This window comes from Leptidea sinapis, chromosome 5 (assembly GCF_905404315.1).
Source record: "Leptidea sinapis chromosome 5, ilLepSina1.1, whole genome shotgun sequence".
Lineage (NCBI taxonomy): Eukaryota > Metazoa > Arthropoda > Insecta > Lepidoptera > Pieridae > Leptidea > Leptidea sinapis.
The window spans coordinates 6582768-6600729 of NC_066269.1; the positions used below are offsets into that span (position 1 = coordinate 6582768).

A 17962-nucleotide genomic window follows, 5' to 3' on the forward strand; every position below is an offset into this window, starting at 1 on the left:
AATCGGACATAGTCCATTCAAACTTCAACCTTAGCAGCTGAATAGCCAATTACGACATACCCTAGTATCACACTGGGTTTATTCACTGGAATCCCGGGGTTTTGTCATTGAATTGATCAAAGTAAAATACTCAAGTTACTTAACAGTAACATTGCCTTGTAAAAAAAACTTTGTAAAACTCTTTCTATCTGTCATACAGATGGTAACTAGATTTAAAATAGCCCTTAATAGAACTAAACGATCTTCTTCTTGAGGTGCCATCTCCTACCGGAGGTCAGCTATCATTAGTGCTATTTTTATCTTTGATACAGCAGCTCGGAACAGGGATCCTGTGCTAAGGTTGAACCATGTCTGGAGATTCTTAAGCCACGAAGTACGACTTCTTCCGGGAGGACACTTTCCCTGGATTTTCCCTTACATGATGAATTGGTAAAGGACGTATTTATCATTACGCATTATGTGACCAAAGTACTGCAGCTTGGGTTTCTTGACAGTATTCAAGATCTCTACCTATTTGTTCATCATGATGAACTAAACGATCTTATAACAAAATACTAACCAACAATAGCACTAACGGTATCTTCCTATATAAAAAAGTTCAAGAAGAGAATTAAAAAAACATGTCATAATAATTATAAGCATAATATATATTTTTTTTTAATTTTTAATCTAAGATAATTTATGCGGCTAGATCGAGTCTTGTGCTGTTAGAAAACCGACAAAAACAGACCAGAAATATTAGTTTAGTGTGCGTGGCATGTTTTGTGTGTGTGTTTTTTTTAAATTGTTGATTACATTGCTCAAAATAGAGGTTTGATGTTTCTTTTACTAGAACATGTTATTGTTTTAATTCTGTAAATTAATTATTAGTGTAAAATGAACAGTGTACTTTTATGAACAATGCATGATAAGTGAATTTATATTGTTATTTGAGTGGTCGCTAACTTTGGGCCTTCGAAAGGACCCTAAGAAAAGGAAAAAACTTAACGTAACATAGGAAGGTCATTGTCGTTCAGAGGGCAATCGAGAGGTTTATGCTCGGAGTTTCCCTGCAATATCGAATAAGAAATGAGGAGATCCGTAGGAGAACCAAAGTCACTGACAGGGCAAGAACCCACAGCCCTTGGGGCCGAGTAAAGTCCTAGAATGGCGACCACGTACCGGAAGATGCAATGGATAGATTGGGTGAGGGCAGCACAGGACCGATCGTAGTGCAGATCTTTGGAGGAGGCCTTTGTCCAGCAGTGGACGTCTTCCGGCTGATGATGATAATAACATTATTATTCTTAAAGGCAGATAATATCGCTAAAATTGAGTTAGTCCATTGTGATTCACTTTAATATATTCGTACGTGAAAATGTAAAATTAAAATAATAAAGATAACCATAGGTTAAAATACTTATTTTAAATGTAGCAGTCGTGGATTCATTGTTATTATTATTAAATAATTATCCAAGTATATTTTACGATTCGTATAACATTCGTATAATTTCAATTCGTAGTATCTCACGTTTACATAAATATTCCAGTTTAATTGTTCGCAGCTGAATCAGTAGCTAGACTAAAAAACATGATAATATATATTAATGAACACAATGTTATAGTTTTTATAACAACTCTATGTTGTTAATTAAGATATGTATCATTTCCCGTGATTTTTTGTTGGACCTCGTTCACATGCGTCAAGTTATATTACATACTAGCTGACCCGGCAAACGTTGTTTTGCCATATAAATTATTTTTAGAGTTAGGTCATTTCTTGAACATTGCAACATTAGTTTATTTTTCTAAAATAAAAGATTTTTCTAAAATAAACGTAGCCTGAGTTACTCCTTATTACAATTATATTTGTCAAAATCGGTTCAGAGATTAGCCGGAACAAACAGACAGACAGACAAAAATTGTAAAAAATGTTATTTTAGTGTATGTACCGTATATACAATCAAATACATGTAGTAAAAAACGGTTATTTCTATATTACAAACATACACTCCAATTTTATTTATATCTATGTATAGATTATGTAGGTGTCTAGTGGAACGATAGTCATCCATTTCCAAGGAACATTGAGCAAATGTTTAATTCTATACCTTATTTGGCAATCGGCGCGCCACATCTAAACTTTTTCAATGTCGATGTGTTCACTGTTCCAGTGGTAAATATCTTCCATAAATAGAATATTTCGAACGTAATTTTATGAAATGTACACTTGTTAATGTTTTACTCAATTAATATGATTTTTTCACTCACAATTATGTATTGTGATAATTTTATATAGTTTTCTTGCACCCATAGTACAGGCTATGCCAAGTTTGGGACAAGATAATTTGTGTAAGAGTGTGTAAATATTTATTAATTGTTATCAGAGGTAGCTTCATACTTGCTCGATCACATAGTTTAAAAAATTTTTAGAGAATACTTGTAATTCTAATTTTATTTAAGCTAGCATTAATTAGTTTGTTTTTTCTTAGGCATTATAAATTTTTTGCTGTTTTATTCCTCTTTTTTGACTGCTCAATAACTTTCTATTTATATTCATGGAAACTTTATAGGTGTGTGTACAATATAAAATACTCTAATATATTTAATCTATTTTGTTTCCCCAAAAAAATCAAGATAAGCATATATAATACCTAGGTCAATTCATAAATGATTTGAATATTCCAGCTAAGGGCAACTCTCTAAGAAAAAAGAGATTAATTAAAAGTAGTAATTGATACATTGACACATGACAGCTATAATCTTGTAAACAACGGAGATAGCCGAAATCCACTGCGTTTTAAGCAACTGTTTGCTTTCAAACTTAGCCGGATTATACTTTGTCTTCAATCACCATACTGTAATTAGTTAATACTATAGCAGTACTATTTCAAACTTATGTCAAATCAGTGCACGTTTCATACTTAATTTCAATTTTTAATAAGGCAGTCACGCCTCTTTCTCTTCACAGTCGTTCCCTCATAGCTGAGGATCGTGACTCCGCTTAAGTTCCTCTACAGCTTTCCTCCATCTGTTTCGGTCTGTCGTATGGTGGGTGGAGTGCGATGCTGATGGTTTGGTTAGTCTGCTCGGATATTTAGTCAGACCAGCGTCATGGGCTCCGGCCTCTTGGTCTCTTCCTCAATTTTCTCGGTGACCATCAGACGTTCTAGGTTATCAGCACCGCGTCGTGCCTCACGCCTCTGAATACGTAGTTAATGCCAAAGACAAGTCTCTTCTGCAAAGCTAAAATAGAAACATACATACAAAATACTGATAAACATATGCGTCTTTTCGTCAAGCAATAAAAATAAACCCAACCATGTTAGATTCCAAAATTATGATCTATGATTTGAACAGCTGTTGTTGTCGTAAGCGTTAAAGCCTTCTAAGCGTATATTAAAGTAAGTAAAAACCACCGCAGGGCAAAACCTACGAGCCAACATACTCAAGTTACAACTTAGCATAAGTATGACTCATATTGTACGGAGATAAGTCGACTATTAATGAATTCATTCAACTGCAATAACAATACTGGAATGTCTCTTAATGGACTTGTTATGTTAAATTTACGTTATTGCTATCATTAGTTAATTGTGTAGTGCTAATTTCAATCAGAAATAATTATGCAATTTTTGTGTTAACACGGATGAGCAAAGCAAAACAACTTTATGAATGTAAAACAATGCTAGTAAGTTGAATAAATTCTCTCACTTATACAGAAACTGAAGAACTTCTAACACAATCATAATATTAATTTAACATTCATTCATTTGATCACAAACACACATTGACTCACACACACTTCATCATACCTCTCACACCTTACTTATCACTCACAACACACCCAATGCACACACCTTACACACCTTATTTCTTACTATACATACTTTTTAGATATACTTCTTAGTAGTAAGAGTTTGATTGTCTGTAAATAATGTAATAAATATTAATAAGCTATGGAAAAGCGGAGTCTTCTAACACAGGCGCTATAGTGCTTAAAAGGAGGCTCCAATCATGAATATTGATTTATGTACATACTTGCTAAAGAAAATAAACATTTTGTATTTTTGTATTTGTATTAAGTATGATCTTTTTAAATTCTTAGAACTAAATAAAAATATGATTAGTATCATCATCATCATCAGCTGGAAGACGTCCACTGCTGGACAAAGGCCTCCCCCAAAGATTACCACGAGGTCACCTCAGCAAGTTCACGTGTATATTAAAATGAGCCCGTAGTTATAGACAAAGCATCATCGTTTTACTAATGATAGGCTTTAAAAAAATATAGATTTCAGAAATGTGCTTACTAATTTGTTGAGCCATGAATTTAAATACACAGCACAATATTCATACTCACTGATTGTATTGATTCAAGTTAAAAAAAATTGATAATGATAAAAATCATCATCATCAACCGGAAGATGTCCACTGTTGGACAAAGGCCTCCTCCGAAGATTTCCACAACGATCGGTCCTGCGCTGCCCTCATCCAACGTATTCTGGCGATCTTGACCAGATCGTCGGTCCATCTTGGTCAACGTGGTAGCCATTCGAGGACTTCAGTGGCCCAACGGCCATCTGTCGTGATGAGTGTTTACTCTGTTTGATGTTTATCAAGATAATTTTTGGAAGGCCGGCAACGCTCTTGTCATTCATCTGGTGTTACAGGTTAATGTGGGCGCTAATTTAAAAGTGACCTACGCCCGTTAAGCCTCCACTTTCATTAAAAAAAACATGTGCGTCTCGGGACGCCCGAAAGAAGTGATGACTTAAACTAATCTAAGTAGAACTATTTAATATTGAAATTGTTTAACTTGAGAAAAGCATCGGTTATTATTTATATTATATGTATATTGATATGTAATGTAAAGAAAGGTTTATTATATATTATATATAGTATTTATTAAGAAAATATTTTATTCTTAGTCACAATTTTTAAATAAGTATATTAGAATTTTTGTACGTACAGTATCATTATGTCTAAATTCTCATGTCGCGGTGTTTGTAGTTAAACTCCTTCGAAACAGCTTGACTGATTCTCATGAAATTTTGAGTGCATATTGGGTAGGTCTGAGAATCGGACAACATCTATTTTTCATCCCCCTAAATGTCAAGGGCGCCAAACTTCTTTTTTTTTTAATTTTTTTGACTTTTTTTTAATTTGTTTGATTATGAGTCAGCATTAAAAAATACATACAACTTCAAATTTTCAACCATATACGATCAACAGTTACTTTTGTATCGCGATTTTAATATCGGCAACACAACGTTTGCTGGGTCAGCTATTAATCCTATAAAAGTAACAATTGGCTTACGGTGGCTATAATAAGCATCGAAATTTTTACATTTGATGAAAATCTTATATACGAAGCAAATACGGCTTTTACAATTAAATATGGAACATTAAATAAATATGGCTGTGTGGGCTTGAACCCTTTGCCTGTGCTTATAATGGACGAAGAAATCAAAAAAAAAATTACGAAATTTGCAAACTTTTTTTTTTATTAAAAATTTGTTTTTATTTATTACAAAAGTAGTTATTAATAAACAACACTTGGAAATTTTTAATAAATATTACTGAACAATTGGAAACAGTGTTTTAAAACCGTTTTTCATAGGTTCCATTTTCAGTTGTGAATTGTATGTATCAAGGAGCTTACATTTTCAATTGAAAAACAAATTACCAACTCTATCCATGAAAGACGGATCAATGAGTCTAACATAAAATCCCACACGGTTATTTTGATAAAAATCTCTTTTTTTAAAGTGGTTTTAAATATTCGTTATAAAACAAAACGTATTATTCCTCTAAGATTGTCTAACTTCCGTGAGAAATGAAGGTCATTGCCTAAATCTCAGTAGAACCAATTAAAATTATAATGATTAGTAATTAAAATATTTGCACGCTAAGTAAAAATCTCGAATGGGAGGTTTTTGTTGAATTTTAGAGCAAGCATATGATGAGTCATATTTGTATTACAAATTCGGTACGCGCTCTAGGAAGCTTCGCAATACACAGGTTTCTATTTACATAAATAAAATACCTAATGCTAATTATAACTTGTGTATGTATTAAGAGTAACCGCATAATTTTTGGAACAGAGTTCCTTGCCACGTTGTGGCAAAAGAGAGTACACAAGTAAAAAAGGTTACTATAACATAAATGACTTTCTTAACGATTCTACAGATTGGTAATTGGGTAAAACTCTCAGGTTATGGCTTCATCTACAGGATTTTCTTCCAAAAGTGAGGGTTATCACTTTAAAAACATAACAAATTGTTGTAGATCTGCAACAGCGACATCTCTAGTCAATTTTCTTATCTGCAAATATTGGGGTTAAGCTGGTTATTAACTGTATAGTAGATCCTGTAGATGAAGCCACAACCCGAGAGTTGAACAAAGCATACAACATTTTATAAACGATACGTCAACTCGAACGGTTGGCACAGTTGGAAGTGCGCTCGCACGGAACGCGAGAGGTCGCGGGTTCGATTCCGCGTCCGCGCAAACGATGCGCGTTTATAAAATTTTGTTTCCAGTTTTATTTGTGTAATTAATCCTAGATAGGTTATCACTAACAGCATAACAAATTGTCCTTTATTCATATTTGCCACAGATTAGCACAGTTAAAAACAACACAGACAAACTTTGACTTGAAAGTACAAATCTAAAAAGTGTAATATATAAACGTCGCGCGTCGCAGGGAAATGATAATAACAGAGATTTGGTCAATTCCCTAAGTGATTTGATCAAATCACGGAGTATGTTGTATTTCACGGAACCAACTCTGGCATTTGGTCAAATCACTAGTTTTGTTTCGAGAAATGATAAAACCGTGTTGTTATTTTAACATCCTCCGAGATATGACGAAATCACTGTTTTTATCACTGCGACATATACATACATTAGGGATTTCCACCTATATATATATGTATATTGACTCTCAGCACGATATCTCTGGAACCATAAGGCGTAGAGACTTAAAATTTAGTAGGAATATTCCTTTCGCCGTGTAGAGGTTAGCTAAGATTTTACATAATTCCACCCGCAAGTTTTTATATTATGAACACAACAACGTCTATCGGGTCAGCTAGGTTACTGTAGGAGAGAAGCACCCCTAAATGTGTAAGTAATATTTCATATCTATATATACGTACACCATTTGCAAAAAGATGTTAACTTGGTTTCCTTAAGTTTTAAATATATCTTTGTGGTTGGGCACGAGGAAGGGCGCTGGTGGGGGACGCGACTTGCTTCGACACTTTGGCTCCTTCTTATGTCCAAGTTACATCAGTTGGTGCTTGGGCTGCTGCTTCGACTGCCGAAGACAGCAAGCGTCCAAATATGTTGGCCACAGTGAGTCATACATCTTTGTACCGTTTGGTGTCACAGACGTTTGGCCCGTGGGGCCCTGAGTCGCGGAGAATGTTCAAAATACTATCTTCGCCCCTTAAAACGGCTACTGGAAACCCAAGCGCTGGCAGCTATTTCGGTCATCGGATCAGCCTAGCAACGCGTAAATGCTGCCAGTGTTCTTGGTATGCTTCCACGTAATGATAGTTTTTATTTTATGTAGTAATAATATTGTAAATATTAATTAGATTTGTTTTGTTTGAATAATAAATATCTGTCTCATTGTGGTTGGTTTTTAAGTTCTTACTTCATGTGAATTAGTAATGCTATTTTGCGGCTTCTGTCAGAGCAATACCCACAAGTATTTAAATACATTTTGTCATTGAGGTTTCTAAATTGACATGCATGATGTTTCCGCAACAAGTACTTAGAGACCGACCCACGTTTGTACCGAGGTCACACCTCCACCTGTAGGCCTCTTGTTATTCTAGGAGACTTTGAATAAGGTAACATTACTCATTTGTCACCGTACTTCTTCCTTGTACCTAGCTGTTTAATTATAATTGCGTTAAAATGCAAGAAGCCGCGGTATGACATCAGAGCCTGTGTACTTGTTTTACCTCTAGTGTTTAATAGTTTAACCTCTATTTTATTATGACAGTAAGAGATGTGACGAGCAGGACTTTCAGCTGATGGTAATGAAATTGACTGCAATTGTGTTCGTCGCCTTGAGACATAAGATGTTAAGTATCATTTGGCCAGTAATTTCACTATCTACGGCGCCCTTCAGACCGAAACACAATAATGCTAACACATTACTGCTTTACAGCAGAAAGAGGCCCAGTTATGGTACCCATAATCTAACTGGCATTCTGTACGAAGGAGCCTCCCACTGGTGCCCTTAATCGCCTCTTAAGACACCTATGGGCCTGGGACTCTCCTATGTTATAGAAGTACTCAAGGGAGGCCTATGTTCAGCAGCAAACGGACTTTCCCTGGTGATGATGATAAAATTATTGATAGGCTGTCCTTGACTTTACCCTGTATTGTCATTTTTTTAATGATTCATCATTGAATTACATTTTATTTCATTACAGTAGCCCTTATTCATTTAGTAAAACAATAATCATACTAAAGTAACAAACCTGGCCCATTTTCATCAGTTGTCTAGCAGCAAAATACTCTATCTTGACGTATAAATTATTAAAGCATTATGAATCAAATTTAAATGGGTACTGCCAACCTTTATCTAGACTTATTCTTTAGTTAATTGTAGTTTCTGAAACACGTTCCAAGCCACAAATATCAAATTTTTTCTCAATCCGTTAATATGAATCATGTGACCAGTTCTGTGTTCTTAACTCAATTTCGACATGATTGTGTTTTGGAACGTTTTTCTGGAGTTACGTCTCATTAATTAGTATTAACTTAAGATAAACCGTAATGTATCTTTGTAGCAATTAGCCGCAACCTTCGGGTCCTAGTTACCATCACCTATTGTTCAATAAAATTCGTATACCATCCGCTTAAGTTTTAGGTAAACCATTGTCTTACGAGCCTGATTTTTACGCACTATAAACACAGACTTAAGATGGTTTAATGGACTTAAAAAAAACATACACGTTGCTAATATATTTTAATAATTACCGGATGACTCATTTCAGAATCTTAGGAATTAATTACACACACGTAAATTATTAATTATGTAGGTACTCTTTGTAATTAACATAATTATCAATTACAATTTTTATAGTTACCACGAAGATAACTAAATCCAATGTTAAAAATACCCGCGATACATACAAAAAGTTTTTCGGCCGTTCCTTAACCTCATGGAAATAAATTTTTATTTGAAGTTTTAGAAAATGTATCAATTTTCGTTTAATGTCCTATAGAGTCCTTATATAGTTGTTTAAGTGACTGTACATGAAGGGCAGTAAACACGAGTGTGGGACGAGCCAAGAGAAGGCGTTTCATATAACATGACAAGAGTGTTTTAATACCTAATTATGTACAGTCACATACACTGCTTTATCTGCCCACATATCATAAACCTCTATGATGCATTCAAGAGCCGCATATTATGACTACCAATAATATTAACCGGTAATGGTGGTCAGCCTAGCGAAACTCTCTAAGAAAAAAGCGATTCACTCGATTGTATGAAATGTGCAGTCATTGATAGATTGACAGATGACGGCTATAATCTTGTTAAAAACGGAGATAGCTGAAATCCACTAAGTTTTTTATTGAAGTAGGCGTTACTTTGCGGAAATCCATAATTATACAAATGATTTGAGTTTTCTTTAGTGTTGATTCCGCCAATATTTGTCTTTACACAATTCGACCCGTGTTTCGAGGCATCGTCACGACGTGTCGTCTCGCCAAAATCTGGCACTAAGTTTAAAGCAACTGTTCGCTTTCAGAGTTAGCTGGATTGTACTTCGTCGCCATAGTTATGTAAATACTATTTCAAACTTGTGTCAAATGACAGCATGCTTCATACTAAACTAAATTTCAATTTTTACTCAGGCAGTCCCACCTCTTATTACGTAGTATTTACATCCACTTTGGGTAATGGCAGTAATGAAAAGTTTTCTGGCAGCTGTCATAGTTTTTTTTTTAATTCAGAGACAAACGAGAGTCGGATCCAACTATCATTTCGTTTGTTATCTTACTTACACGCAAATTTCGCCAAATTTGTTTGCAAATTGACATTTCATTTCGAACTAAACGTCATCTCGACTGATATTATGATAGGTGACAGTTATGACAGATGTCAAATCAAGTTTCTTTGTTTTTCAGAGATGTTAGAAATTTAAAGGATATAATATTACCTAAACAACAGTCTATATTTATGGTGGTCATAATGGTTCATGGATATATTTTTTTTTTTTAGATTTTTGGGTAATCTGAAGTACACTTACTAATAATTTGTCTAAATATGTGTAGATCTACTAAATTTTGCAATGCAGTAATGTAAGCGCATAGCAGTTCGATTAGAGACAGTTAGAAATTCCGCCACAGATCGCACCCTTACTGTAAGTTGTTAAGGAGATCCATTGATCATCATATTCGACTGCGACAATTACTTGACCATAACGACGTTATGGTAGTTGGCTCAAATATCCGGATAGCATGAAAAGATTCGGCCGAGTATCGTTAATTTGCTTCTAAGAATTAAAGAATTCCGTAACTTTGTCATGGATCCCATAATTAAAACCTAAACAAACTCTCACCAAACTACCTTTGAAGTATATCCTTTCCAAGAATTAAAGAATCATTGAAATCGGTTGTCGCGATATTGAGTTATTCGTAAATTTGTCGCGCACATACTTATAGTAAATTTAAGACTTTTATGGTTTTCTCATGGATGCCATTGTCAGATATGGACACGAACACACTTAAGCCACCAGCGTTCAAATAAAGAATAATCAAAATCGGTTCCCCCAGTCGAAAGTTCTAAGGTAACAAACATAAAAATAACTCCTTCTTTTTAAAGTCGGTTAAAAAGTTTAATTTGTCAACAGATGTACGTTTGTAGCGCCTTTGGTGCTTTGGACGGCTACAGCTCTCAACAGGATACGGAACAGTTCCACATACAGACAGATGAGGATGATGAACGATACTTCTTGTACCAGACACACAATGGACAGTATCGGAAGGAAAGGCGATTGAGGGATGGCTCTGTTGTTGGTACGTATAATATATCGAAGTTCTTGTCCTATGAATAAACACATTTTAACTAAGTACCTACATATTACACAAATAAAATTTGTTAACAAAATTTTATATATTCTTGATAATGTATTTGTTATGTTTTTAAAGTGATACCTTCACTTCTAGGATTAACACACAAATAAAATTTGAAAAACAAAATCTCAACGGTTAAAAACACTCGAACGATTAGCTCAGTTGGTAAGAGCACTGGCATGGAACGACAGAAGTTGTGTTGTTTTTCAATTTTTTTCAAATTTTATTAATGTTATGTATGTTCATAGGCACATAAGTGAATTTGCTAGAAACTGTCATAACTATAATGTTAACACCAGGAACAGACATAAACTTTATTGCCTAATACTCGGCTAAGTCGAGTTAGTAAGTCTATTTTGGGAGATATGTATGCTTTGACAACAAGATCCCAGAAAATATTTATAAAACAAGTTGTTATTCAAAAGAATTGTTAAAAAACAGTTGTGTGGTAAAGGTTACTATAACATAAATGACTTTCTTAATGATACCACAGATTGGGAATGGAGCGACCGACCTCAAGCTATTAAGTAATAAATTTAATTGTACATTAATAATAAATTTAATTTGACTTTCAGTAAGTGATGTCACATCCTATTTTGAATAAAAAAAATTGAATTTATGAACGATGCGGGACTCGTATCCGCGACCTCGTTCCATGCGAACGCACTTCCAACTGCACCAACCCTTCGAGTGACGTATCGTTGATAAGATCTTTTATGTTTTATTCAACTCTCAGATTGTGGCTTCATCTACAAAATCTAGTTTACAGTTAATAACCTACTAAACCCCAACATTTGTATGTTACGAAATTAGGAAATTGACTTGACAAATCGCTCTTTCAAATCTAAACTCGCTGGTTTGAGTCCCGCATCGCTCATAATTTTTTGTTTTCAACTTTTATTTGTGTAATTAATCCCATAAGTGAGGGTTATATGAGAGGTGGCGGATTCGAGTCCCGCATCGTTCATAAATTTTGTTATCAAATTTTATTTTTGTAATCTCGATATAATTGTTACATTTTTGGAATCTGCGCAGCCCAAGTCATGGGCTGAAGTACATAGTTTAAAGCAAACTTTAGTAGCTATCTCTTCTAATACTAGTGTTGAGAGTCATTGAATATAATTATAGATGTTTTGACCTTTGGTATTGCGGATACCTTTGTCGACGAGCGGCAGGTTTTCACTTTTCATCGGGTAAGCCACATGACCCTTGCCCCCTCTCATATAAAAAAATATATATGTATATATATAGCTTGATCCAGGCGAGATTAATCACACGAAATATACCTACTTTTATCTTACATTTTTTAAAGTGAAATAATATTTTTTTCACTTTTCATGTTCTGAAATTGCTTATTTGTGCACGATATAGGCTGCACAAAATCGATTTTTGTGCACAAGTGCATTAACTTAGGCAAAGAAAATGAGCCATACAGTCAAACACAATAAAAAGTTCAGAGATAGAATTTGTTATTTTATAATATTTACTTTAATTTATTTGCCTCATGTGTTTTTTAAAACATAAAAGATATTAAAATTTAAATTAAAATACGGCAGGTTATTTAATTAATTAAAAAAATATATATTACCAAATTAATTAAATAGTAGGCTGTATAGGTCTGGAGCCCAAGCCTAATGTCAATGTCGTAAGATTTAAAAAAAATCGGCGGGAAACAGGTCTTGTTTTTTCGTGCGTTTATAATTTCGTCAAATTTGCTAAAATTGTTAAAAATGTCCATGTTATACTACTGTTTTATTTCCTCGCAATCGAAATGAAAAGCAGAGTTTATAACTCGTCCACAAAAACCATTTTTCCTCGACATTACTATCAACCCTCGCCTTCGGCACTACACTTGCGCTCGTCACCTTGAGACATAAGATGTCAAGCCTCATTTGCCCAGTATTTCACTAGCTACGACGCCCTTCAGTCCGAAACACAATAATGTTTACACATTACTGCTTCAAGGCAGAAATAGGCGCCGTTGTGGTGCCCATAATTTAGCTGGCATTCTGTGTAAAGGAGCCTCCCACTGGTAAAGTAAAAAAACTGTGTATAAAAGAGACAAGACATTAGGATTACACATGGCATAAATTTAAGATGCACTGATTCTAAGTGAAGGGCCATATACTATAAGAGCTGGACTTACTTTCTTCTATTCTGTGCATCTACCATTTACCAGTGGGAGGCTCCTTTGCACAGGAAGCCTGCTAGATTATAGGTACCACAACAGCGCCTATTTCTGCCGTGAAGCAGTAATGTGTAAGCATTACTGTATTGATGTCTGATGGGTGCCGTAGCTAGTGAATCTACTAGGCAAATGAGACTTAATATCTTATGTCTCAAGGTGACGAGCGCAATTGTAGGGCCGCTCAGAATTTTGTGTTTTTCAAGAATCATGAGCAGCCCTGCATTGTAATGGGTAGGGCGTATCAATTACCATGAGCTGAACGTCCTGCCCGTCTCGTCCCTCATATTCATAAAAAAAATATCCAGTTCTGGAAGAATAATGAATATCTTATCATCGTTTTCTAGGAACCACAGGATGGGTAGGCGCTGATGGTTATCTACGTTTGCAAGACTACATCGCAGATGATCAAGGTTACAGAATATACAAATCGAAGACTGTCTATGTAGGCGATCGCTCTATTGGTGTAAGTCATAAGTATTTTTATCTTCCTGCTAAGAAATTGAAAATTATCATAAATTCAGGAAGTTATTGGTGTTAACCGGTTTTTCAAAATCGAGTGTTACACAGATCTCGACGTTTTAGGGTCCTAGGAAGCTTCCCTGACTATTCCCGCGATGGGGTCCGGACGTCTGTATGTATGTATGTGTGTGTGTGTCTGTGTGTATGGATGTATGTAAGCCTCTTATAACTTTTAAATGGCTCGACCGATTTCATCGCGGTTGGTGCCATTCGAAAGCGCTTCAGCAAACTAGATTTTGAATACAATTCGAACCGATTTGGACTGGTAGATTTTAAGAAATCTCCAATAAACGGCATAAAAACGTATTATAAGGGATGTTCTTTTACAAATTAGATGAAAAGTCTGTACATACCTCATACATTTTTGCTTTTAACGAAAACTAACGCCTGATAAATTTATATTAGCAAATTTTGTAAGTTACATACCCAACTCAATAAGATTGAATGTAATGTAATTTATTTATTTTTTAATAATAGGATTTTTAAATCAATTATTTAACGTCAATACTAATATCATTTTCCTTTAGCATTAAGAAATTCAACCATTCTTGAGGCCAGGTTTATTACTATAGTGTGCGTGACAAGCTACTTTTTGCACTCGCGCTTTGTATGTCAATTTGTATTAGTGTGCGCGCTTTGCTCAAAATAGAGGTTAACAGTCTACCCCTTTTTTTCGACCTTTTGATCTATGATTACTAGCATGTTGTAGATGCATCAAATCTGTAGAATCCTTTCCCAACTGTACATATAAACTCCTATAAATAGTAAACCTGTTAAAAATGCAGTTCATACTATTTTTTTATGGAAAAGAAGGACAAGCGAGCGTAGGAGTACCTAGTCTTAAGTGATCACCACCGCCCACATTCTCTTGCAACACCAGAGGAACCACAGGAGCGTTGCCGGGCTTTAAGGAAGGTGTACGAGCTTTTTTTAAGGTACCCATGTCGTATCGCCCCGGAAACAATGCACAAGGAAACACATTCCATAGCTTTGTAGTACGTGGAAGAAAGCTCCTTGAAAACTGCACTTTGGAGGATCACCACACATCCAGATGGTGGGATTGATATCCTAATTTGTGGCGTATCGTGCGAAGGTGAAACAGCTCTTCGGAACACCCCCGTGATAAATGCGGTAGAAGACACACAATGAAGCTATGTCTCTCCGCAATGCCAAGTGATCCTCCAAAGTGGTTCACAGAGCACTGGGTCCCCGACAATTTAAACTGCTAACAATAGTAAACAACAATAATAAATATATAAACACTATTCATAGATTACTTTAAATAGCACAATTTGAGCATTCATTTAAACTTTTCGTATAATTTAACTAATCGATCGATAATAGAACTATTACCAAATGCATCCATTAAACTTATTAGAAGGTAGAATATATTCAATATAATTGCACAATTATATTCGAAGTTATGAAAAAAAGGAAATGATAACTTATAATGCGCCTGTTTTATTAAAAGAAAACAATCATAAACCTAATTGAACATTTTACCCGCAGATTTTTATAAACATTTGATAAGATAAGATGAGAATACAAGCAAATATTGACCTAAATCTATCTACACAAGCTATTGCGTAATGTAGTATGATGCTACAATAAAGATAGTTATTATCTTTTTGTTTTAGGAATCCTTGAAGATTGCTAAGACGGCTCCGACGGATTCTGGGTTCAACATAACGCCTGCACCAGCTCGTAATGTTAATCGTGGCACACCACGTTTCAGCACCACAACAAAGCTACCACCAACTTTATCAACTACTTTGGCTCCACCGTACGCCTATCCCAGAGAAGGAACAATTACGGCAACCCCTTCACCGTACCCAGATGTATCATCAACGCCAATAGTGGAAGTTTCACCAAATTCAGTTGACACAACAAGATATAACTTCAGACCTACTGTATCTCCAATAACAGCTGATGAAGCGTCTTCAACGGCGAGTCGCAGTGACTTTGACTTAACAAACACAAATACTATAGATAATTACTTCGCTAGTGACAGCTCTTCCTATGGACGGGTTGATGTATATAATCCTAATTCATACCGACATGCAAATGAATGGTCGCGGAGACAGCAGCCTGCCGCTAGATTTGGTGATGGATACACGCCGCAGTTTTCAAGCTATGACGGAGTTGCATTCAGAAGAAATGGTTTCCGTTATTACCTTCCCAAGCAATACCACGAAGAGCAAAGTGACTCAGATGAAAAAACTGGCAGTTTCGGATATGTGGATCCATTTGGTATCCGTCGAGTCATATATTATAACTCGTCTCCGGGGCGTGGTTTTCAAGTTCGTAAGAATAATAGATATGTTGGGCACGACGCTACTCCCTACGACCCTAGACCGATCGATAAATGATATTATATTTAAAATATGCCTTTGAAGTTACCATCTCAATTCAGTATTTATTTTTCTTAGATCATTTATACGTCTAGGTAGACTATGACGGCTGTGAAAGCCATTGGGACCAATACCAGTGGGAGGCTCCTTTTCACAGGATGCTGGCTAGATTATGGGTACCACAACGGCGCCTATTTCTGTCGTGAAGCAGTCATGTGTAAGCATAACTGTATGTCGGTCTGAGGGGCGGGCGCCGTAGCTAGTGAAATTACTGGGCAAATGAGACTTAACATCTAATGTCTCAAGGTGACGAGCGCAGTTGTAGTGCCATACAGAATTTTTGGGGTTTTTCAAGAATCCTGAGCGGCAATGCATTGTAATGGGCTGGGCGTATCAATTACCTTCAACTGAACGTCCTGCTCGTATTGTCCCTTACTTTCCATAAGAAAAAGGTCGAAAAATAGACTTTAGAACTAACTTTTATTTTTGAGCAATTCACGCACACTTACACAAAGTTTCATACCAACCGCAAGTCTAAGACCTAGCTTGTCACGCTAAACTAATATTCCTGACTTGATTTTATCGGTTGTCTAACAGTAAGAGATTCTCTAGACGTATAAATTATCTATGTTATTTTTAATTCATTAGGAAGAGACGAATCGAATATTTTACGAACGACTTAGCCATTAAATTAATTAACGATTTATTTATTGTAAATAATACCTATTCAATTTATGTGAACTTATATTATTTTACAAATAGCAATGTTTTTCCTTATATCAACCAAGGAAGAACCCTTCCACACCTTCCACTTAAGTTATGTATGCGTCGAACCGTACCGACGGGATCAAAATAACGTAGGTACTATTATGAAGTACCTAATAAAACATTGTACTTAATATAATGTTTTTACTATAGAGCTTATATTTAAATCACATTTGTATCTAATTTGTAATTTAATTATTTAAAAAAGGGCCGGAATATTATTAATAAACACATAATTAATTGAGTAACTGTTAACCAAAGATAATATATTTTATAGGCTTGTAATTTTATATAATATATATATCGTTTTAATTAAGTTCTAAGGTATTATTTAATTTGGTGCTTGTAGCTTCAATATTATAGTTGTTGAGAATAATTTGTCATTAAGATTCTTATCCTTCGTAACTACTCAATCTTTCTACAATAAAAATTAATGACGCCTTGTTCCAACAACACAAAAGAGAGATTATTGAAAAGAAAACATTATTAAAAAAAAGTGTAAAATTATTCCTATCGAAATTGTTAATATTATTAAAATACAATATAATACAATATGATTAATCTTAAAATTGATGACTATTGTGTTTTATAACACAACTTTAACATTGTTATATAAAGTAATAAATAAACTTTTGTTTGTACTCTTTTTCATTCTTATTAGCCAAAAATTAGGACAACTGATTTCAAAGTAAACCTATTGTGCAAAGTTTTCATTTACAAACGACTTCTAAAGTTCTTTCATTGAAATGAGTTCATTTTATAATTTAAAAATTGTTACATATTTCTCAGTAAAAATTATTCTAATTGATGCACCCAGAATTAAAATAATTGGCGTTCAATAGTAATTTGTTAATGAAGCTAACTATAAATACAAATAGCATCGCATTTCAGAATCAGAACGCTTTCTTCACTTAAAGGTATGTATTGCTATTTACGAAATACTTTTATGAGTATTAAGATTTTTTCTAATATTTCTTTCGTTATTCTGTTTTCAGAAAAATGTTGTTCATCCTTATATTTTGCCTTCAAGCAATACTAATTGTTGCCG

The 17962-nt window shown here is 34.8% G+C and overlaps 1 protein-coding gene across 1 annotated transcript in view; it reads left to right on the forward strand.

Moving 5' to 3' along the window:
- The window catches only part of LOC126964544 (uncharacterized), a 58816-nt gene extending 41261 nt beyond the window's left edge, over positions 1-17555 (forward strand). The window contains exons 3-5 of the mRNA XM_050807737.1: positions 10869-11034; positions 13624-13742; positions 15436-17555. Coding sequence (XP_050663694.1) covers positions 10869-11034; positions 13624-13742; positions 15436-16167 — 1017 coding nt within the window. The 3' untranslated portion in view covers positions 16168-17555. The remainder of the gene's footprint in view (positions 1-10868; positions 11035-13623; positions 13743-15435) is intronic.
- Positions 17556-17962: the final 407 nt, after the last annotated feature.